Consider the following 22,960-nt stretch of genomic DNA (forward strand, 5'->3'; position numbering starts at 1 on the left):
TAATCCGACCAAATATATATATACAAATTTAAGGGAAGAATCAAACTATATAAAAATAACAAAATTAATCAAAATTTTAATCTGTATAACAAAATATCTTAGTTGAATCGTAAAAAGTAAATGTTATATAATATATCCAAATAATAACCAAACAGTCGAGATATTATATATCCAAAATTATAATCTAATTAAAATAACGCAAAGCTATTTAAAACAAACCATGCATATTGATTACAATATAAATAACAGAATAATTAAAAAATTAAAAAATATTAATAAACTATCATAGTGTAAATAAAATATTATAATGTATTTACTATATAAATATTTATACCCGTGCATGAGCACGGGAAAATCACCTAGTTTTTCAATAAAATCAGTACAATCAGTACCTTCAAAAGCAGTACCGTATTTCTTGGTTTTGTGTAACTGGTTTGTGGGCTATCATAATAAGGGAACTTAGCAGTCCAGGCCCAATTAGTGATCACCTTTGGCCCAGCAAAAGACGATCGATTGAGTGACGGGAAGGAAAGGATACAAACCTTAGAGATGGAAACTCCGGCGGCGATGGATACGCAGCAGTCTTGAGAGGGACGATGCGCTTCAGCGAGAGGCGAGCTTAGATCACCGGAGAAAATGGGTCCTACAAACATACAGAGTGGAAGAGCGGCACAGTGGATCTCCTCGGAATCCCGGAGAGGACCGTCAACATCTGCGTTTGTCAAGCTGGATCTGGTGAGAGAGGTCCGGGTGGAGTTCGTCCTTATCAGGTAGCACGATATCGGTACTAAAACCTTGGAAAACAGTGGAATCCCACATACACAAGGGTATAGATTACCGCGACCGAGCACTGGATGTGGTGGAGATGGCGGACGACACTGTTGAAGAGGCGTAGATCTAAAGGTTTGGGGGTGACTGAAGCTGACCGGCATGATGGAGAAGTGGGGAGACCCCCAGAAAGTCACGGATCTTGTGTCGCAGACTTCGAAACGTAGACATGAGCGGCGGAAACGATTAGAACACGGTGGTGAGCGATTTGAAGACGATAAATAGCAGGAGATAGAGCATATGGCCCGACGCCGGCGGCCAAAGGCCTCACCGGCGTCGAGAGAGATGTTGTTTGTCGGCTCCTCGATTTTCGGGCCCGAGAGAGAATTAGGGCGAACGCTCCTTGAGTTTTAAATGTCTAGGTACGATCAGGATCATTTTATCAAAATAATATTGATATCTACATTGTTGGTAACTTGGTATTGATCAGTAAGAGAGGACATACGAATCACGTGTTATGAACCTCTAGGTAGGTGACATAATCACATATGCTAATCTCTGTGAAGAAGCTCTTATATTTTTTCATTTTTTAAATCTTATTGTATGTTCATTGCCAGTGAAGCTATGAGATTTTGGTATAAATAGTTTGGGTGGATCGTGAAGCAGTAGAGTAAAATAGGTGATGTGCATCAAGTTTAATCTCTGAAACGATCCAACAAAATGAGCGGAATTTGGCAGTTTTGCAGGTTGACTTGCGCATAATATTTCAACTTCATACTGTATTTATTCGTTAATACAACACATGTAAATCAAATGGAACCTTGATAACAAGTGGTACAGAAACACAAAACGTGTTCACATATTTTATACCACAGAGGAAATCTGTGGGATTTTTACATAGTCGTTGGTCTCTTTACTGTTAGCCCCGTTTAGTGAATTCTCATGACCACACGTTGCTAATGCCTTCAGATCATCATCCGTGATTCTCTGAAAAGATTAACAAATTGAAACCAAAAAAGTGTGAGAAGATATGTGCATGAGAAGATACAAAAGTACTGAAAACGAAAAAAAAAAACCTTTTTATTCTTGGTTAACTCCCTGAACTTAGTGAAGATATCGTTCAATTTCTCATCATCAAGCTCATATCCCATCTGAGAAAAAAAGAATAAACACATATATACTTAATGTCAAATACTCATCTGTAAAAGATGCAATCTTGTAAATGCATGTATGATCGTTTATAGGAGATAAGGATACATCTTAGAGATAATGATAAATAATGTCTTGTATTTATCTATATTAGGGTTACGAGACTCTACGATATGTATATATACTTTACCATGTACATGAATAACACACACAGTTTACAAACTATTTTATGGTATCAGAGCCTAACAACGTTTCTGATAAATTTTTCTTCCTATTTTCTCTACTTTTCGCCTAATACTACTACTACAACAACGATCTTGTTCTGTTCATCACATCATGGCAGACAGTTCAGATCTTACTTCTACTGCTACTACGGCCATACCACCGCACTACAATCTCCATCCCTCTGATAACCCGGGTGCCCTAATCACGCCTGTGCTTCTTAAAGGTGATAACTACTCCGAGTGGGCTACCGAGCTTTGGAACTCTCTTCAAGCTAAACAAAAGATCGGCTTTCTTGATGGTACGATTATCAAACCAACAACAAATCCTGATCTCGCCCGCTGGACCTCTACCAACTCCATGATTGTCGGTTGGATACGCACTTCGATAGATCCTCAAGTCCGTTCTACCGTCACTCATATTTCAGATGCGTCTAAACTTTGGGAATCACTTAAGCAACGATTCTCTGTGAAGAATGGTGTCCGCAAACATCTTTTGGAAGATGAGATTACTAACTGTAAACAGAACGGCAAATCTGTCCTTGAATACTTCGGACGTCTCTCTAAGCTTTGGGAAGAGATGCAGAATTTCAAACCTTCGGTTTCCTGTATCTGTGCTGCGTCTGCGGGACTTGAAAAAGAACGTGAAGATGCGAAAATTCACAAGTTTTTGTTCGGTCTCGATGAGGTCAGATTCAGTGGCATTCGATCTCAAATTATTGATGAAGAACCTCTACCTGACTTGAACATCGTCTACTCTCGAGTCATCCGTGCCGAGCAAAACATCAACAATATGCGTTCCACTGATACTAAACAAGACGCCATTGGCTTCTCTGTTCAGACTGAGTTATCATCTTCTACAGTCAATGCTGCAGTCACTCGAAGCCGTGATCCTAACCGGACTTGCACCCACTGCAAACGAACAGGACATGAAGCTTCAGAATGTTTTCTACTACATGGCTATCCTGAGTGGTTCTTGGAGCAACAACAACAACGTGGTTCTCGGACCAACTCGGGAAGCAGAGGTCGTGGTGGTCGTTATCCTACCAATGGAGGACGAGGACGAGGTCGTTCTAACGCTGCTTCTGCCTCCGTGAATGCTCCATCATCCTCTTCTACGTCAGATCAAATTGCAGCTCTCATCGGTTTGCTTCAGTCACAACAATCTCAGCTATCTACTGATCGTTTGTCTGGTAAAACCGAACTCTCTGATATTATTATAGATACCGGTGCGTCTCATCATATGACAGGCGACTTGTCCCTGTTACATGATACCATCGATATCTTACCATCCGCAGTTACTTTCCCGGATGGTTCTGCTTCTCGTGCTACTAAGATAGGACGTTTACGTCTTACGAAAGATTACATTCTACTTAATGTTCTTTACGTACCAAATTTCAATTGCACCTTGATTTCGGTTTCACGACTTTTGAAGCAGACCGGCTGCATTGCTATTTTTACTGACACTCTTTGTGTCCTACAGGACCGTTTTACGAGGACCCTGATTGGAGCCGGTGAAGAACGAGAGGGGGTGTACTACTTCAAAGGTGTTAAAGTTGCAAGTGCTAATCAGACGTCTGCGAAGAGTATTTCTCCTTCAGTCCTATGGCATCGACGACTCGGTCATCCATCCTACAAAGTGCTTTCTACATTGCCTGTGTTTTCTACTTTAAAAGTTGATTTTACTGATTCACATTCATGTGACATTTGTTTTCGTGCTAAACAAACACGATCAGTTTTTCCTAATAGTTCTAATAAAGCCTTGGAGCCTTTTTCTTTAATTCATTGCGACGTATGGGGACCATATCGAACTCCCTCATCCTGTGGCGCTGCTTATTTTCTCACCATTGTTGACGATTTCTCAAGAGCAATTTGGACCTATTTGATGTTAGAGAAATCGGAAGTTAAGAATTTGATTCAAAACTTCTGTGCCATGAGTGAAAAACAGTTTGGGAAACAAGTAAAAACAATCAGATCTGACAATGGTACCGAGTTCATAGTTCTCAAAACCTTCTTCCGGCAACATGGGATTCACCATCAGACATCCTGTGTGGATACACCACAGCAAAACGCTAGAGTAGAACGAAAACACAGGCACATTCTCAACATTGCTCGCGCTCTTCTCTTTCAAGCAAAACTACCTGTCACATTTTGGGGAGAAAGTATTCTTACTGCTGCACATCTTATCAATAGAACTCCTTCTGTTGTTCTCGATGGTCGCACGCCTTATGAGCTCTTACACGGCTCTAAACCTTCTTTTGACTCTCTCCGCGTGTTTGGATGCCTCTGTTACGCACATAGACGACCACGAGATCGAGACAAATTCAGTGATCGCAGTAGACGATGCTTGTTTGTTGGCTATCCTTATGGCAAAAAGGCTTGGAAGCTTTACGACATTGACCGAAATGATTTCTTTTCAAGTAGAGATGTTGTGTTTCTTGAGGATCAATTTCCTGGACTGCCTGATACAGAGTATGTTACTCCACCTATCTTTCAACCTGATGCTGCTATCGATGATTGGCTGTTCCCAGACACTAATATGCCTACGACTGCTCCACCTTTGCCGCTTCTCCCTTCATCAGATACTACAACCTCTTCAATTCTCCCAGTACCAGTCAACAATACGACTCCTTCACTCTCTGTTTCTACATCTACAGAGCAGTCTGCTCCTACACCGCTTACCTCTTCCTTACCTAATACTCCTACCACTACTGATCCGATCCCTACCTCTGATCTGATCCCTACTACTGCTACGACACCTTCTACCGACTCTCCTCCGTCGCCTGGTCTTCCTGAAATTCTGGGCCGTGGTCATCGTAGAAGCACACCGTCGGTCCTACTCAAGGATTATGTGGTTAATGCATCACAAATAAGTACACCCCCCATCGTCTCTCTCGTTGCACCGACTCCTCTCACTGGTCTCTCTACTTCGGTCTCAGGTACGCCTTACCCTATCAGCAATTATCTATCTAAGGCTCGTTTCTCTGCTGCTCACATGAATTTCTTAGCTGCTCTTACGTCTTGTTCTGATCCTAAGAACTACAGAGAAGCTTGCCTTGATGATGTTTGGAATGACTCGATGACCGACGAGTATACAGCTCTTGAAGCCAATCACACTTGGGATATTACTACATTACCGCCTGGCAAAAAGGCGATTACCTGTCAATGGATCTACAAAACCAAGTTTGACGAATACGGCAATGAACTTCGCAAGAAGTCTCGCTTGGTTGCTTGCGGGAATCGACAAAGAGAAGGCCTTGATTATACCGATACCTTTGCTCCAGTGGCAAAACCAACCTCTGTTCGGTCTTTACTTCAGGTTGCAGCTGCTCGAAAATGGGAAATCCATCAAATGGATGTTCATAATGCCTTCTTGCATGGTGATTTGAAGGAAGAAGTGTATATGAAAATCCCACCTGGTTTTGAAAATCCTGATCCTACAAAGGTTTGCCGTCTCCGAAAATCTATCTATGGTCTTAAACAGTCTCCAAGGTGTTGGTTTGCTAAACTGAGTACTGCCTTGAAGTCTTACGGGTTCAAACAGAGTAGAGCTGATTACTCCCATTTTTCATTAATACAAGGGCCGGTGTGCTTACATATTCTTATATATGTTGACGATTTTATTATAGCCAGCAATGACTTGTCTACTATGCAGCGGTTTAAGAACTACTTGTCCAAGTGTTTTCATATGAAGGACATGGGCAAACTGAAATACTTTCTCGGTATTGAAGTAGCACGCAATGAAGAGGGCATCTTTCTCTCTCAACGCAAATATGCTTTGGACGTTGTGACTGAAACAGGCCTTCTTGGTGCAAAACCGTCTTCTGTTCCCATAGAGCTAAACCACAAGCTCCTTCTCTCCAAGTCTCCTTTACTTGCTGAACCAGGCCCATATCGACGACTGATTGGTCGCCTCATCTACTTGACGTTTACACGTCCTGAACTTGCCTACGCAGTTCATGTTCTATCTCAGTGTATGCAGAAGCCACGGGAAGATCACTGGAATGCGGCATTACGTACTGTTCGTTACATCAAGGGAACTCCTTCTCAGGGAATTTTTCTCCGTGCAGATTCTGATCTTCAGGTTAACGCGTTTTGCGACTCAGATTGGAACACTTGCCCTATCTCTCGACGCTCTCTTAGTGCCTACATCGTCATGCTTGGACAATCTCCGATTTGCTGGAAAGCCAAGAAGCAGGATACAGTCTCTATGTCATCTGCGGAAGCCGAGTACCGGGCTATGGCTTTCACCTTAAAGGAACTGAAATGGGTTAAGCAACTTCTTACGGCGTTTGGCGTTAATCATCCTCAACCTATGAATCTCTACTGTGACAGTAAGGCCGCTATCTACATCGCCGCCAATCCTGTTTTCCATGAGCGCACAAAACATGTCGAGTCTGATTGCCATGCAGTTCGTGACGCCGTTGAAGCCAAGCTTATTGCTACACAACACATTTCTACTAAAGAACAACCAGCCGATCTCTTAACCAAAGCTTTACCTTCTACTACTTTTACATATCTTCTTTCCAAGTTGGAAATTCATGATCTCACTTCCAACTTGAGGGAGGGTATAGGAGATAAGGATACATCTTAGAGATAATGATAAATAATGTCTTGTATTTATCTATATTAGGGTTACGAGACTCTACGATATGTATATATACTTTACCATGTACATGAATAACACACACAGTTTACAAACTATTTTATCGTTGTATAACTAACGCTTAAGGAAATCACAAGAAATACCTCTTTCAGCCGATCTTTCACAGCATGACGTCCGCTGCATATTTCCATTGGATAGATAAATAAATAAATATTACCAAATAAAACTTTGGTCAAAAAAAATATATATTACCAAATAAAACAATGTGTAAAACTAAGAAGTATATAGAATATTACCTAAGCTTTCCAAGAACAATGCTGGAACTTTGAGATTTTACAACTCCAACATCTTCTGGCGATAAGATCTGATATGTACTCCGATTTTTCAAGATTCCATCCTGCAGTATGTTTGAACAAATAATTATCAAGAACAAATTATTTCACATATCTACTTTCTTATGTCACGTTTGGATAATTTTATATATGCATGGAACCTGATGAATGCCGCTCTCATGAACAAAACAGTTGGCTCCAACTATGGGTTTATGTGGTTGAACATACAAGCCGGTACATTCTTGAACCTACTCCATATATAGTTTACATATATTAGTTAGTCAGCTAATTATAAAGGCCAAAAAACAATAGTATTAGCATGCTCCTCTTTTTCTCTCTCAAGTATATATAAACAGTTTAACAGTTACCATTTGGCTAGTAGCCATAATTTGACGTGTGTTTATTCTTGTGTAGACACCATCCATCAGGTACTCTCCTCGACACTTCAAAGCCATCACGACCTACATAACAAACAATTATTAATTTCGATAATGAATGATGACGACTACTACTACAACAGTGAGTGTTTGTAAATCAACTCAAAACCAAAACTGTTGAAAAATTGTTATACATCCATTAAATATTTTTATCAAAAGTATTATCTTGTTTTTCATTTCAATGTGGAACTCCCAGTATGTCTTACCTCTTCAAGTGGTGCATTCCCACTTCTTTCGCCTATTCCGTTAACTGTTACTTCGACTTGTCGTGCTCCCGAACATACACCCTAATATATAATGTAATTACTAATGGTTTTATGTGTGTTTATATAGGTATTTGGACTCAAACGAAAAAGGAAGAATTAAAATAGTACGGCAATTGTGTTGGCGGTAGCAAAACCAAGATCGTTGTGACAATGAACACTAAAGATAACATCATCAATTCCAGGAGTGTTTGCTTTGAGGTAGCTTACAAGTTCTCCGTATTCTTCTGGCATGTTGATTCCTACAGTGTCCGCGACGTTCACCGTGGTTGCACCCGCTTTTATAGATTCTCCTAGAATCTTGCATAGAAACTCCTTCTCTGACCTGCATAATTTTAATCAGACACTGGTATCTAAAAAAAATATATGTATGATATGGTTAAAAATTATGTAAAAGTAAGAAAGTCCATGAGTCGGTCTAAAGATTACGAACGTCAGATGCAAATGTAATTAAGATTACTAACATATTTATAACGTAAAAGCCCACTGGCGTAATCAAATCATCGAGATAAATTAGGGGTTTAAGATATGGACCTGCCACCGTCTTCGCAACCAAATTGGACGTCAACGAAGCCTAAGCTTTTAGCAAACCTAACACTACTCGCGGCCATCTCGATGACTTCTTCTTTAGTCTTTTTCAACTTATATTTCATGTGAATGTCACTAGTAGATGTGAATATGAGTATCTTAGGTCTCTTCGCGTATTTCACCGCCTCCCATGCCGCCTCAATGTCTTCTGGTTTGCTTCGTGCGATGGCGCATATCACTGGGACGTAACCTGTTTCCTCATCAACCTAGCAAAACACAGGTTTACGTCGGCAACCATATAGTCTTTTTAATGATATCATTTTGATAAGTTGTCCCTTTGTGCGTACATTCGTTCCAACGTTATCATGCCCGAAAAACGTTGCCTATTTAGTTTGAACTTTGAAGTAAAAATTTGCATAATAAATTGAAGGGTGCAACTGGATTACAATTTTTGGAATAAAACTATAAGAAATGACTTTTTCTTGTAAATTCCAAAAAATTTACCATTTGAAAAGAAACAAATATCATTCCAATGATTCCTTTTCGAATTTATGAAAAGAAATGGAAGGAAGTTATATATAAAACATTCATGATTAAGAAGTCTCATGAATGAGAGGGAAGAAAATGGAATGAAATTCTATTTTTTATTCAATTTCTCTTATTTCATTCATATTCATTCCATTTTTAGTTCCATTCATTCATAATATTCATAATATTGATAACCAGTTGCAGAAGGAAATATAGAAATAATTACCTCGTTTCCAACGGTCTTGGCGATGGTTTTGACTGTTTCGAACTCTTCCTCAGACGACACCGGAAAACCAACTTCCATGATGTCTACTCGGAGTTTTGCGAGCTGCCTTGCAATCTCAAGCTTCTGTGGTGGTGTAAGAGCTCCACCAGGAGCTTGTTCACCATCACGGAGCGTCGTGTCGAATACACGCACGTAGTTCTTGTCGGGAAGCTTGTGAGGTAAGTACTCAGGCCACCTTTCCACGACGGGTTTGAGGTCACTCGCACTAGCCTCTCCCATTTTAGACACAGGGGAGCAACATGAGATAGACAAAGATGACTTGTTGTACGGACGGTTAAGGTGTAGAGAGAGCAAGGAAGATCTAAAAGGTAAGCCTGATCGGACAGCCACGGTGGAACCGGTGGTGGGGATCATTGTGGGAGATGTCAGAAGTGACGAAGCCATAACGATAGAGTACGTAAGAGAGAAGAACAGATATCTTTTGAATTTTATTAGATTGAGGATAGATTATGAGAAAATTGTGATGCAATGAGATGGAGAACATGTTCAACATATTATGTTTTTATAGGTAAAAAATATTGTATGGAACTTTTGAAAGTAATATAATTACTAATTAGAAACATGTAATTAATGGCGTGTTGGCTTAAGCTTGACATTAGTATCGTAAATTTTATTTTTATCACTATTTATGGTTTCCAGCATTTTAGTTAGGAGTGTTCTTTTTCTAGAAAAAGCTAGTTAATAGCCTAATATTATAAGATTGTTCTAAATATAGCGTTTTCGTTTGATAATCACGAATTGCTTTTTAAAATCTTCTTAAAAGGTAATTGTATCCTCTTTTATATAGTTTTCTATGTATACAGTTATAAATAATACTATAAAATTGTATGTATACTTATATAACTTATACTCCATCTGTATAGTTCGAGTAATTAATTACAATAGTTTTGGATCTATTTATAAATACGAGGACAATAACAATCATAATACTGTTTAAAAGTGGGAGTAAGAACATTGTAGTTTTTATTAAATTGCGAAGGTTTTAAAAATGAAATCAATATTTGTTATACGTGGTTGGAAAAGAAAAAAATATGATTGATATCTTCATTGTTAATAGTAATCAATAAAAGAGGACATGTAAATCACGTGGTACACCTAAGTAGGTGACATATCACATATGCAAATCTCTGTGAAGCAGCACATTTGTAATTAGTCTAGCAGAATGAGGGTTTCTAGTAATTATTTCATCAGAAATAGTAACATATTTTTTTTTCTTATTGAGACGATGATGCTCTCTGCCTATAGGTAGAACAAGAAAAGTAGAATTATTTTATTTTTCTCTTTTCTCGACAAGTGCAATTCTTATCTAGTATAGCAAAAAATATATCAGTCCAGTCGCCACAGAAAATTGGACGAATTTGTAATTCTTTCAAAATTCCTTGACCAATTGATATCAAAGAAATGATCTAGAATATCACCTTTTGCATCTCAGATTTCATTTTGCATGTCATAGTCTCATGCGTTTTTTTTTTGTATTTTCGGCTTTATCTCTTAGTTAGTATAAGAAAGAGATTACCGTCACGTGTATATGTTGCCTAGGTAGGTGGTGAGGTTTGCATAATTTCAGTCGCACAATTATCCAAATGCTCGGGTGGAGTAGCATAACATAATATTACAAAAACACAAAGGCCTGCAAAGAACTACGAGCATAGAAAACTTTACAAATACAACTCAGAATTCAGTTAACCAAATGCTTTTTGAAATTGGATTTCAAAGGTAAAGAGAACAATAAGCTCCAAAGAAACAGTTCTTTGCCCGGCTGGGAGAACCGGCCATAAATAACTTAGAACAGCGACGCCAAGAGCTAAAGCACTTGAGTACCTAGGATATTTATTTTCAATCCTACATTGGCCTATTAAGACCATAACATACAAGCACTAGCTAGAAGTGCTGTATTTGATCATAAATCGTTAATTTTTATTGGTTCTGCTATATTGATATAAATATAACCATTTCAAATTTAGTTAATAAAAACAATATACATGATAATTTAGTTGTACATACATCTATGTACGAGGGGCAATATGATTTTAATCAGTTTACAAGTAATTTACTTTTACATGGTAAAGGTTAAAATTTAAAATCCTACTGCAACTCTCTTCTTGTAGTATTGTGAAATTGAAATAGCCATCGGTCTAGAGATATTCAACAGAGAGCAAAGGAAGCAATGTTAGCGCTTCAGGAAGTCCAATCTAAATTGCTTATATTTGCAATATCAGCGGTAAATGATCGTATTGCAACTCTCTTTTAATCGGCTATTTCAATTTGGTTTGAATAACATTTGATCAGTTTATCCAGACCGAACAACTCCGACTAAAAGCATATATATATTATGAAATAGAAGAAGAAAAAGAGCGTTTATCAGTTATGTATCATATGATGTATCTACTCTGTCTTCTGATCCATCTTCATCCCAATGTTAAAACGAAAAAATAAAGGTCCTAGGGTTCTATGTTTCTCCATTATATGTTGTTTTTTGAATATTTTTTCCCCATGATATTTAACGCTTTCGTCACCGCAGTGGGTTTCATCTCCACATGGCGACCTAGGTCGAACTTCCGATGAACTTCTTCATCCTGCAATTACTGGAAAAGTTATACTTATATGCCTAGTTATAGAAAGAGACTAAATATATAAGCAATATATGGAAGGTTCCTTCAAAGAATTTATAGATACATATGATGGAACGTTACCTTTTGATGTTGTTTAGAGAGGTTGATTTGAACAAGTCCACTCCACTCCTGATCTCTGGAGTGTTTCTGTTAAATGTTTTTAATAAGCTGCATTTCAAAAACTCCACCTCATTTTCTAACCATTTTAAGATAACCCATATAAAGCAATAGGGCCAAGCTGCTCTTGTGTTGTGTCAATGCATCCTTTGTTAACGATAGAAATACAGTCAACATCAGTACGACCCAATAATACAATCAAAATCTTTTAGCCTAGCGATAAAAGGCCCATTTATGTACGGCCCAATATATAGTCAAAGTCTCCTCATTAAGCAATTTAAAAAAAAACAAATAGCTAAAAAGGTTGCTCATTCTAAAACAACGAGAGGAGAAAGGGAGAGAGAGAGAGAGAGAGACAAGGCGGAAAAAATGGCGGATATGTCTTACCTTCAGATCCACGACGCAAACGATGCCGTTTTGAACCATTTTAACCGTAACCACCACCACCAACCCCGGCGACACCACCAATCACTCTCTCAGATCCTCGATTCGCTTCCCCACTGGGTCCAATCCGACGACGGCGACGACGACGACGATCTCTACGTCTCTCAAACCGATTTCCCTCCCGAATTCGACGAAGGTCTTGATCTGCTCGAGAGGCGAAGCTTCGTCATGGATTTGTTCCACCAGCGCGTGGAGCAATCTCAGGTAAGCCCGGTCGATGACGGTTACGAGAGCGCGGGATCGGATTCTGGTTTCGGCGTGGTAGATGGAGGAAACCGCGACATGCGCGGGGGTGGTTTGGAACTTGATTTTGGGCTAGGTTTAGAATCCGGTAGAGGTTTTGTTGATTGTGATGATGATGATGATGATGATGATGATGATGATGATGATGATGATGATGATGACGATTTGTTTGATGGGATTAGGTATTTAGGAATGGATTCTGGTGATGTTATAGTTACATTGGATCATGATGAAGAAGATGTTGATCCAGAGAAAGAGAATTGGGGAATAGAGTTTAATGAGGAAGATGAGTATGTGAATGATGATGATGATGATGATGATGATGATAGTGTGACAATCCCTCTTTGTTGGGATTCGCTTCACTTGGAAGACGAGTGGGAAGAAGTTGATGATGATGATGGAGCTGATGAGAGGGAGGTTTTAGCTGAAGAAGAAGAAGAAGCTGAAGATAACAACTCTGTTTCAGTCTCCGTCTCTGCTACAATCTCTCTAGAAGATTTAGCAATAGGTGAGAGGAGAGGGTATCTAGGGTGGGAAGTTTTGTTGAATTCTCGTAGTCTCGAGTTTAACCTAGACGACGCAGAAAGCAACATGGAGTTATACATTGATCAACAAGATGATGATGATGAAGATTATCTTCATACAACCGAGTATGAGATGTTGTTTGAGGCTGAGATCTCATCTGGTCTTGGTAAGCCTCCCGCTTCCAAATCATTCATCAAGAATCTCAAAGTCTCTCCTTTGACCAAAGAGGGTGTTACGGAGAAGGATGATGATGGTGATGCCATGTGTTGCGCGGTTTGCAGAGATGAGATGAATGTTGGGAGTGAGGTTGCCGAGTTGCCTTGTAGACACAGGTACCATAGTGACTGTATTGTTCCATGGCTTGGGATTAGGAACACGTGTCCGGTTTGTCGTTTTGAGTTGCCTTCGGATGCGACTGAACAGAGCAGGTTTTGAATGTTAGGGTTTACAATAGAAGAAAAAAGATGATGATGACTTTGTTTGTGATTAATAACACGATAAGTTGAATTGGTTTGTATGGTCTAAGAAACTATCTACATTGCTTATTTTTACAAATTTTTATAAAATATTTGAGAATCTCTTACAAAACTTGCACCTTTTCATATATTAATTTGCATTGCAAACAAAAATTTATATAATAAGAACAACTTAATATCATGAACCTTTTAAGAATAATATTATGGGATATGTCATTTTGGAGATTCGTTTGTTGAAAATTATAACTTATAATCAACGATCTTGACTGCGACATGAGCTTGATAGAGCTTCAATGGGTTCAGACGAAACTTGCAGAAAAGAGTGTCATTGTCCGTTTCTGGAAACAAGACGTTGTCTCTCCGTAACGTTAATGTACATTTTGATACACACTTCGAAAGCTGTTAAGCATCAATATCTCTTTAGTTTCTGCTTTAAGTAGCCTTGAATTTCTGAACCGGTGGAAACTTGTTAGAGTAATTTATTGTTGTCAAAAAAAAAAAAAAAAAAAAAAAAAGTAGCCTTGAATTTTAGTTTATCCACGTAATCTCGGTCTGGAAACAATGCATTAATTAACATATTTGACTTTATAGTCACATGTGTTTATTATCGGCATTATTTCAACTAATTAACCTTTACAAAGCTCGCATTATTCTTTGTTCAAGTAGGTAGGTCACTTTTATTAGTTTACGCTAATAATACATCAGCTTGAATCTTTTCGCATTTGATCAAAAAAAAAAAAAGAATCGTTTCGCATTTTCTTTTTGTATGCTTTTAAAGAAACTATTCAAGTCCTAGGATTTTCTTAAAAGACGAATAGATATGAAAAAGTAAACTTGTCGTGAAAACAGCTGAGTACCGTGCAAGTTAGTATCCACCGACCAATTTCACCGCGAATTCCTAATGGTACTGATAAACAGATGAAATGAATTGAAACACAGAGAACATTCACATGAAAGCTTCGTCTATGTATTATATATATTCTTTTGAAAGTTATAAAGATTCATTGTTTTATAAAGAATACATATGATCGCATAGGTCACTAAACGACTCATCATAAACGTACCAAAGACATTCTCAAACCCTTGGTAACTAAGGATTAAAGGACATGAAAAGTAATCATATCTAGCTTAAGAAACAAGAACCCATAAAACTATAGCAAAACTTGACAGAGATGTTGACATCAAGTGAGATTTTGTCAAAAAGTATCACTGAAGAGAAGTTTAGTTAGTGGAGGAGAGTTTCAAAATGCTAGAAAAGAAATCCACAAATAATGTAAATACAGTTGACTTCATGCAAGTTAATTTGTGTCATTAAATAACATTCAACACCTTAAGTTTAAGACTACACTAATCTATTATGTAGACTATCTCTCTCTCATTTATTCTCTCTCTATTGGTATTAATTTCTGTTTCCTGCATCAAAGAGAATCCATCTTTGATGATAACACATCCGAAACCATACATGGAGTCTTCTAGTGTCCATCGCTATCACCATTGTTTCGATATATTCAAAGGAATGCCGCCACAGGACGATCATAACTCGACATTCCTACCAAACGCTAAGTTCCACGTCCCATTGCAGTCACCAAACATATCAACACGCAGCAACAACAACCGCGTTCACTTAAACCCAAACGTTTACGAGGGAGCCGTTCCAGACGAGAGAAGGGCGAAAAGAATGGTCTCAAACCGAGAATCTGCAAGAAGGTCGCGTGTGCGGAAGAAGAAGCAGATAGAAGAGCTGCAGCAACAAGTGGAACAGCTGATGATCATGAACCATAACTTGTCCGAGAAAGTCATCAGCTTGTTGGAAAGCAACCACCAGATCCTACGAGAGAACTCGCAGCTAAAGGAGAAAGCCTCTTCTTTTCAATTGCTCATGTCGGAAATGCTGATACCGGTGAGACATGTGGATGGCAGCAGCAGCATCAGTGACCGTAACCCGAATCATCATCTCATAGGAGAAGACTTCGAGCCGGGCCAACACTTTCTTTGGTAGGTAAACAAACAAAAAAAAGTTTCATGTTCTTGGTGTGTGCTAAGTCAGTAAGCAGTAGTACGATTGACCAAACATATATAATGTGACTATTACTTCCACACTAGAAATTGCTTTGCATATAATAGATAACAACAAGGCAATAGCTATTAGTAAAATCTGCTAATGTGTATCACATTCTTGGTCAAATGAAGCAAATCAAACATTGTTACTCAGAGACAATGCTTCCATTGGGAACTAAACCACCTATCTCTGCAGGAGGTGAATCTAAACTCTCTTCTTCTTCTGCAAATGAAATACAGGGGTCGGCATAGAAACGAGTGCAAGGCCACCTGAAAGTTTTATAGCCAATTCAACCCCAGAGATAAAAACAGCTTTAATCCATAATTAACAAACACAATTTGTATATTTTTTTTCTTTTGATGCTTACTTGCTAGAGAGAATGGTTTCACCACCTATTATCGTTCTCCCCTCATACAAATTCACTATACAAAACAAAGATTCTCAGACAGACTTGACATGTTAAAAACTCTGAGGCAAATAGAAACTAAAACGAACCTGCATTGGGATAGATATGCTTGGAGAGGACCCACTGCTTGAACTCAGATTCGTACCTTTTGTACTTATCACCATACTCTCTGCTATCCAGATACCTCAAGACCAAAACGATTTAAGGTTTTTCCAATTAAAAGGTTGAAATACACAAAAAAAAAACAATGCAATCGAGAAATTTTACTTGAAACATGACGGTTCTTCGTCAAATGATACGCCGTTGCTGTTCGCGACGACGACGTTCATCTGCGATAGAATTTGGAGTTTATATACAGATCGTGTGGGATTGCTCAGTGAGAGAGTAGTGAGTACTGACCGTAGCTTGGGGAGGGGAGGGAGCAGAGTTGATTTGATTTGGTGGCTGGTGCTCGGAGGGTTGCGGCGGAATCGCCGGAGATGTCGCTCTCTCGTTACTCATACTTATCACCTTTTTTTGAAAAAATTATATTTAGAAAATTTGAAAAAAATAAGCTTATTTGTGAACTATCAATCTATCCCTACAAAGAGAAAAGTGAAAATCAAGAGAGAGAAAGCTTGAGAGAGAAATAGAGAGAGAAAGCTGGTTCCGGCCGGCGGAAGGATTCCTATAGCCACCGCCGGTCCGACCATTCCGTTCTAATCGATCTGTTAACCGTGGCTTGGTCTAGAAGAGAGAGATATGTATCTTTTGTTTTGGTAGAATTTTTTCCGGGAGGGGGAAGCTTAGAGAGTTCCGCCGACGCCGGTTCTGGCATCCGGGGGGATGGAGGCTTCGTTTGCTTCGCCTCACCGGCTTCTGTGTCTTAATTTTTGAAGACGTCTTTTGGTTCTTGTGGATCTGTGGGTGTCGGGTTTGTTCGTTTCGGGGTCTCCGGAAAAGGGAGGCGGTGGTTCTTAGGATTGTCGGATGAGATTTCGCGGCGGTTTGATGATGCTCTCCGATGGTTGCGTAGATGGGTTTGTTTGGAGTAGCTTTGGGGTTTCAAGAAAGAGGGATTAGACCTCGATCTATTTGGATCGATTGATGCTATCCTCGGGAAGAAGAAGCTATGATTGTGAAGTGTGAAAGCGGCGTAGGTGTACGCGCGCGGATGACCGGTGAGGCGCTGCCTCTGCAACGGTGCTAGTCTTCCCCGGCGGAGGCTCGCTCATCGGTGGCGAGTTAGATCGGTTTCGGGACTCGGGTCGAAAACGAGTTTCGACTGTCGGTGACCCGAATTGGTTTATTGGGCCGTGGGCCTAGTTCTTTGTCGTAACCCATATGTGTGCGTGGGCTTTTGTGTTTGGTTTTGTTGTAATTGGGCTTGTCCCTGAATTGCCTTTTGGGCTTTTATAAATATTTCAATTTGGGAAAGAAAAAAAAAAGAACTGTCAATCTATCATTGTCATATGTAAATACGTGAGAGACTTCTAATTTGATGCTGAAGCACAAACTATAGATATACTTTTTTCGAGTTAAAAAGAATATTTTATTTTAAACAACTAAAACTCCATATTTTATTAAGAAACTGCCAAGAGGGGTGGCCTCGAGAGCCATCCAGTTTGAAAGCTGAGAGTTTACATGGGAGAAAAAGTGACCTCAAGCACAAATTTCTTTATAAGGCGATCGGTTCAGAAGTTTAGTAAACGAGGAATAAAAGATATAAAGTAAAAAGTAAATATAAAACGAATAAGATGAAACTCATCGAATTCAGTCAACAAAGATGACCAGTTGTCTTTTCTGTCTTCTTTGAATAGGTTAAGTCAGTCAGTTTAGAAGATCATAGAGTTATGGTACAGCTGAATAGAAGATTTTATAACCCACATCAACGTTTAAAACTCTGCGTATAGGGAGATTAAGACGAAAGGCCGAAAGTTGGCGCCTTACGCAAATATTGGAAGCCCCTCAAAACGAAGCAGATAGTGTGGCGCCCCTCACCACTCCAAACCGACCGGCTGACCTAGAGTGCTCACTTGACGCATCCTGGCATAAAAATATATACTTTTTACGGTGGGAGAATAGTCCTGAAGACCAAGGATGGGATGACACTTTTGGTTTATTTGCAAAAATATTCTTATTTTTTGTTGCTTATCTTCATACCTTAGATAACATTTGTGGAAGTCCGTTTAGTCAAGTAATTTGATTAGAGGTTTTACATTAAAGTTTGAGTTATGAATTCCCCGAAAATACAAATTATACAAAAAAATTATACAAAATGCTTTTCAAAAATCTTTAAATTCTGATAACAAAGTAAAACTTATTATATATAATCATATACATAATATTTTTCATAATAAACCAACATTAAAAACTAATATTTGATGAAAATACAAATTATGTAATATTATTATAGAAAATGCTTATAAAAATCTTTGAATTCTGATAAAAAGTAAATTTTAGATATATAATCTATACGTAATAGTTTTCAAAATGAATCAACGTTGGAAACTAATATTTGATGTGTTAGATTTGTCGTAATTTCTACTAATTATGATTTAATGATTCATATGAGAAAATATATAGATTCAAATTTGCGTCATTTTTTCAATGGTGTAAATATTAAGTTAGACAAAACCAAAAGTAGATTAAAATCTTCAACCTGTTTTTTTTAAATAACAAATGTGACATGAATGCTGGCTAATCCATTTTTGTTTCCGTCAACACATTCTTTTCATTCATAAAGCTCTTCTAAGAAGAAAAGAACAATACAGTGACCTAAAGAAAAAAAAAAAAAAAAAGAACAATCCATTAGAATCGTGAATATATGTTGACCAAAAGAATCGTGGGGTAAAATTGCCGTCGCTTACGTTGATCAAAAAGCCTCATCATGACGCTTTTAAGAAGAACCCGATTTTCATCTGTCTTTCAAAGAGTGGAAATATATTTTGTTTTACATTTCTTAGAAATTTAATTTCATATTTGTGTTTTTTAATCATATTTGTATTTCTCTCTGAAATTATATTTGTGTAAAATATTTTTTTTTTAAATTATTATTAATTTTTTTTTGATAAATGTATTGAATTATTGATGTTAAATAACTATACACTTGTGCCATAACAATTTAACATATTAATTTTTATACCTTATTCATAAATAGTTATTTACTTTTTAAGAAAATAACAAAGTTAGTTACAATTTTGTTTAGTAATAAAATTGTAACTTAAAAGATAAAATTATATGTTTTCATTTAAGTTTCATGGATTTATTTCATATATAATTATAATAACACTATTATTACACACAATATTACACGTAATGTTACACCAAACAAAAAAATATTACACATTATAATTTGTTATGCAATTAAAATGGGTTTTGTAAATCAAAGTCCATGGTCCAATTTTTTATCATCTCCGTGTTGTCAAAATGGGTCATATAATACCAAATATTATGCAGTTAGAAGTGGTGGTTATATTTGATGCAGTTATTGATTTTTAAAGTATAGAGTGTTATTAGTATTTTTTAAGTATAGATTATTGGAAATAATTAATTGGACCAAATTTCTATTAACTTGTCATGATTCTAATTTAATAGTATTGATCATTTTCATATTGGGGTAACATGTCGTACTCTGATCTGGGCCTTGTGAGGCTTTTAAGCAAGGCCTTGTAATATTACGTGACTGAAAAAGTTCAAAGCTCATCTAACTAGTCATCACTATCGGACGGAGATCAATACTCTACGGAAAAGCAGTACTATACAATGCATGATGTTTTTGTGTTAAAAAAAATGCATGATGTTTAGTGTTCGTATTTGTTGAATAAGAGATTATAGACTTTTTTTTTTCCTTTTGAAACTAAGCTTCATCTTCTGTTAACTCGCTAGGTTAGTAATAACCATCCCATAGCGTAATATCTAGGTTTGTAAACCTTCTTTCTTAATATCAAACATAAATGATCTTTTTAAATATGTAGAAGAAAAGTTCACATATCAAATAAAATATTAAAAATTTTAGATCAATCAACTTATCGCTAATTAATCTCAAATTAGAAACTCAAGAAATTTAACAAAATACATAAACCATATTAAGTTTTTTTTGGAGAAAAAGTCTTCTATTAAACTATATTAAATTTTGAACAATTAATTACAGTCTCTTTAGATGTAACGAAGCATAGCTATAATGTTTCCATCAAAAACAAATGATTGTAAGAACTTTCATATTTGAAAGCAATTCTATAATATCATATTTAAATCAAATACATAGAGATGGCAAATAAGTATTCCCGTTTCGCCTCGTACCATAGCGGCTTTGTTTTCAAACGGGTCACGGCAAGGTTTGTGTAGATCGCGATCTTTGGAATAGCTGACCAATCATGTCCCGCAAAAAATGTAGGTCTTTACTGGTCGGTCCGCGGAACGTCTGATTTTCTACTGCCTCCACAACCAATCGATGAAATAAACATGATCAATACAGTTTGATGTCTAGTCTATTTGATGTAACAAGAGATATATTTTGTTATGGTACTTTGAAGATGAAGAGAACATGATCAATACGGTTTGATACCGCTTTCTTCCCATTTTCTCTCTCATTTGTTAGGTGAAACAAGAAATAAAAAAAGAGAGATGCGGGTCCTTCTAATTCCGTATGACCCGCTTCAATTCATCTCGAAAAATCTCAGTTCTGCAACATCCATCCCGCAACATTTCGTCTCATAAAATCCAGTCCCAGGAAACCCACTAATTTATAAGTCTAGAAAACCCTGATTCAATACAGCTCCACTACAAATATTTGAACCAGACTCGCAGTCCAGGTTCTACTTTACCATCTCTACAAACATATCACAATCCATTATCCACACACACACGCAGCCACATCTATACTTACACTGTTTGTATTCGTATGTACGTCAGACTGTTGATATGTGTGTGTTATTATGTATATAAATGGAAGTATGAAATATAAGAGCTGTGAGATGGCGACGGGACATGGGCCTTGTGGGCCCAGTATTCACGTGACAGATGTTATGATGGTATAACGAGTTGGGGTCCATGGGCCTTTAGAAGACGTTTCAATCTCAACCGACGACTGGACCTTGAGAATCGAGATCTCGATGGTGACCTAACCCACTCAACTCACTGACACGTCCCGTCGTTTAGCCAACACGTCATATGTATTGGAGTGTACTGTAACAATTCACAAAAATAGTATTTTATTGATATTTCCGTTTTTCATAGTTTTATCAAATTTTTTTCCGCCTTTTAAGGACATTTTCTATAACTTTCAACGCTTAACATATTATCCATAACAAGAAAGCACATCAATCTCAATAGATTCTTCAAGCATTCGAGATTGAAAATAATTAGGTGCATGAATGTGTTTGTACTGTGCACATGCATAATCATGCATTATGCGTAACGCATTACGCATATGTATAGTATCCCAAACTAGCGTGAGTATTATGTATTCAATAATAATGTTTATGCTAAGTATAGCCACTTCAATTAAAAAAAAGTATAGCCACCTCATGTCAAAATGCATGTGTGATGAACAATTTTCATTCGCAACGTGTATATCCACGATTCCAACGGATATCCGAATGTCCACCCCTAACCGATACAATGATCTGGTTTTGAAATTGACATTTGATGTATTTTTTTTCTTCAACGAGAAGACATAGTGTCAGTTAAACTTAAACCAGTACTGATTTTTCAAACCATTATACAATCGCAGACATTGAACGATTTTGGTCAGAGGTGACTAGTCTATATACATCTAGGGCAAGCATTTTACCATAGTTAATTTTCTTTGTTGTTTGTTTTTTTTTTTCCTGTTTCTGCTAACCAAGTGTTCTCTTTGGTTTTGCCGAGAGCAAAATAAACATTTTTTTTTGCTAAACTGTAAATATTATATAATATTTTTTTTTGATATAACTTGCCGAAAAAAGATGGATCACTAATTTTACTACCTACGAGAATGAATATTATCTCATAGCTGATATTATGTTTTTCAAATCTCTATAACCATAAAAGATTGATGCAGGCGAAATCCAAGTCTGATTATGGATTCGAATGGGTAAAGCAGATCAAGAAATGCAGATCATACAGATCTAGCAGATCACGCAGAACAAATGCAGAAGATGCAGATCAAGCAGAACAAATGTATATCAAGCTAAATTAATAAAAAATATATTTAAAATAAATTTTGAAATTATTTTAATTGAAATTAAATATTTGAACAAAAGCAATTTATTATATTTAACAATAAATATCATCATTATAATATATATAATGAAACTTAAAATTATATGATTTTTTTTTACGAATACAGATATGGATATCTAGAAAATTTAGCGTAACCGAATCGGAATCCTGATTCGTCGGATCGGTGAATTTAGTTTTCGGATTCGGATTTCAGGCTTTCAAATATCCATCTAAATATCGTACTATTTGTGATATTCGGATCCGATCGTAAAAATAATTTTTTTCTGTCTAAAAAGTATTAAAATTCTAAAGATAGAACGTAAATTAAATATTCATACAAGATTTATAAATATTAGATGTATATAATATTAAAAGATTAGAATATACGATTATAAAACTAACTTTATGTATAAATACTAATATATCAAATATAATCATTAATAAAATAGAAAATATTGTATTTTAAAAATACGGATCCAGATATCTAGATTAAAATCAAGAGATCCGGATCCGAGATTCGACTATTTGGATCCGACTCCCCGTATGTTTTATCCTGACATTGATATCCGTATACCGGAGTCCGGATCCGGATAGTAAAATTTTGGATCCGTCAAAACCAAATCCGGATCTAAATATCTTGATATATTAAACTTACATGATTTGCATGCATGTGCATATATAAAACAAAATACTAGTTATACTAGTTTTATAAGATATAAAATCTAACTTAATTAAATTTCTTATAATTCAATGAAAAACTAACTAAAAGATAAAATA

At 37.0% G+C, this 22,960-nt stretch overlaps 4 protein-coding genes across 7 annotated transcripts; 2 read left to right on the forward strand and 2 right to left on the reverse strand.

Annotated features, from left to right (window-relative positions):
* Window positions 1-1,489: 1,489 nt before the first annotated feature.
* LOC108835158 (methylthioalkylmalate synthase 2, chloroplastic) lies at window positions 1,490-9,602 on the reverse strand. 2 transcript variants are annotated; one of them, XM_056998641.1, is made up of 10 exons: window positions 9,059-9,602; window positions 8,311-8,570; window positions 7,987-8,101; window positions 7,720-7,800; window positions 7,445-7,537; window positions 7,238-7,324; window positions 7,041-7,141; window positions 6,888-6,921; window positions 1,845-1,919; window positions 1,490-1,755 (listed from the first exon to the last, which is right to left on the reverse strand). In XM_056998641.1, exons 1-10 carry the CDS (start codon window positions 9,500-9,502, stop codon window positions 1,633-1,635), a joined length of 1,413 nt encoding a protein of 470 aa, XP_056854621.1. In that variant the 5' UTR covers window positions 9,503-9,602; the 3' UTR covers window positions 1,490-1,632. The 2 variants fall into 2 exon arrangements, with proteins under 2 accessions (XP_056854621.1, XP_056854620.1); XM_056998640.1 differs by having other exon boundaries at window positions 7,888-8,101.
* Window positions 9,603-12,147: 2,545 nt separating this feature from the next.
* Window positions 12,148-13,638, forward strand: LOC108835157 (uncharacterized). Its single transcript, XM_056998639.1, has one exon. The coding sequence runs from the start codon at window positions 12,217-12,219 to the stop codon at window positions 13,492-13,494; it is 1,278 nt and encodes a 425-aa protein (XP_056854619.1). The 5' UTR covers window positions 12,148-12,216; the 3' UTR covers window positions 13,495-13,638.
* Window positions 13,639-14,829: 1,191 nt separating this feature from the next.
* Window positions 14,830-15,653, forward strand: LOC108853516 (basic leucine zipper 43). Its single transcript, XM_018626930.2, has one exon. It carries the CDS (start codon window positions 14,974-14,976, stop codon window positions 15,532-15,534), a length of 561 nt encoding a protein of 186 aa, XP_018482432.1. The 5' UTR covers window positions 14,830-14,973; the 3' UTR covers window positions 15,535-15,653.
* Window positions 15,611-16,586, reverse strand: LOC108852121 (uncharacterized). 3 transcript variants are annotated; one of them, XM_056998642.1, is made up of 5 exons: window positions 16,400-16,586; window positions 16,268-16,329; window positions 16,090-16,169; window positions 15,962-16,016; window positions 15,611-15,863 (listed from the first exon to the last, which is right to left on the reverse strand). In XM_056998642.1, exons 1-5 carry the CDS (start codon window positions 16,499-16,501, stop codon window positions 15,740-15,742), a joined length of 423 nt encoding a protein of 140 aa, XP_056854622.1. In that variant the 5' UTR covers window positions 16,502-16,586; the 3' UTR covers window positions 15,611-15,739. The 3 variants fall into 3 exon arrangements, with proteins under 3 accessions (XP_056854622.1, XP_018481120.2, XP_018481119.2); XM_018625618.2 differs by having other exon boundaries at window positions 16,090-16,172; XM_018625617.2 differs by having other exon boundaries at window positions 16,090-16,184; window positions 16,400-16,575.
* Between the last annotated feature and the right edge of the window lie 6,374 nt (window positions 16,587-22,960).

This window comes from Raphanus sativus, unplaced genomic scaffold (assembly GCF_000801105.2).
Source record: "Raphanus sativus cultivar WK10039 unplaced genomic scaffold, ASM80110v3 Scaffold1342, whole genome shotgun sequence".
Lineage (NCBI taxonomy): Eukaryota > Viridiplantae > Streptophyta > Magnoliopsida > Brassicales > Brassicaceae > Raphanus > Raphanus sativus.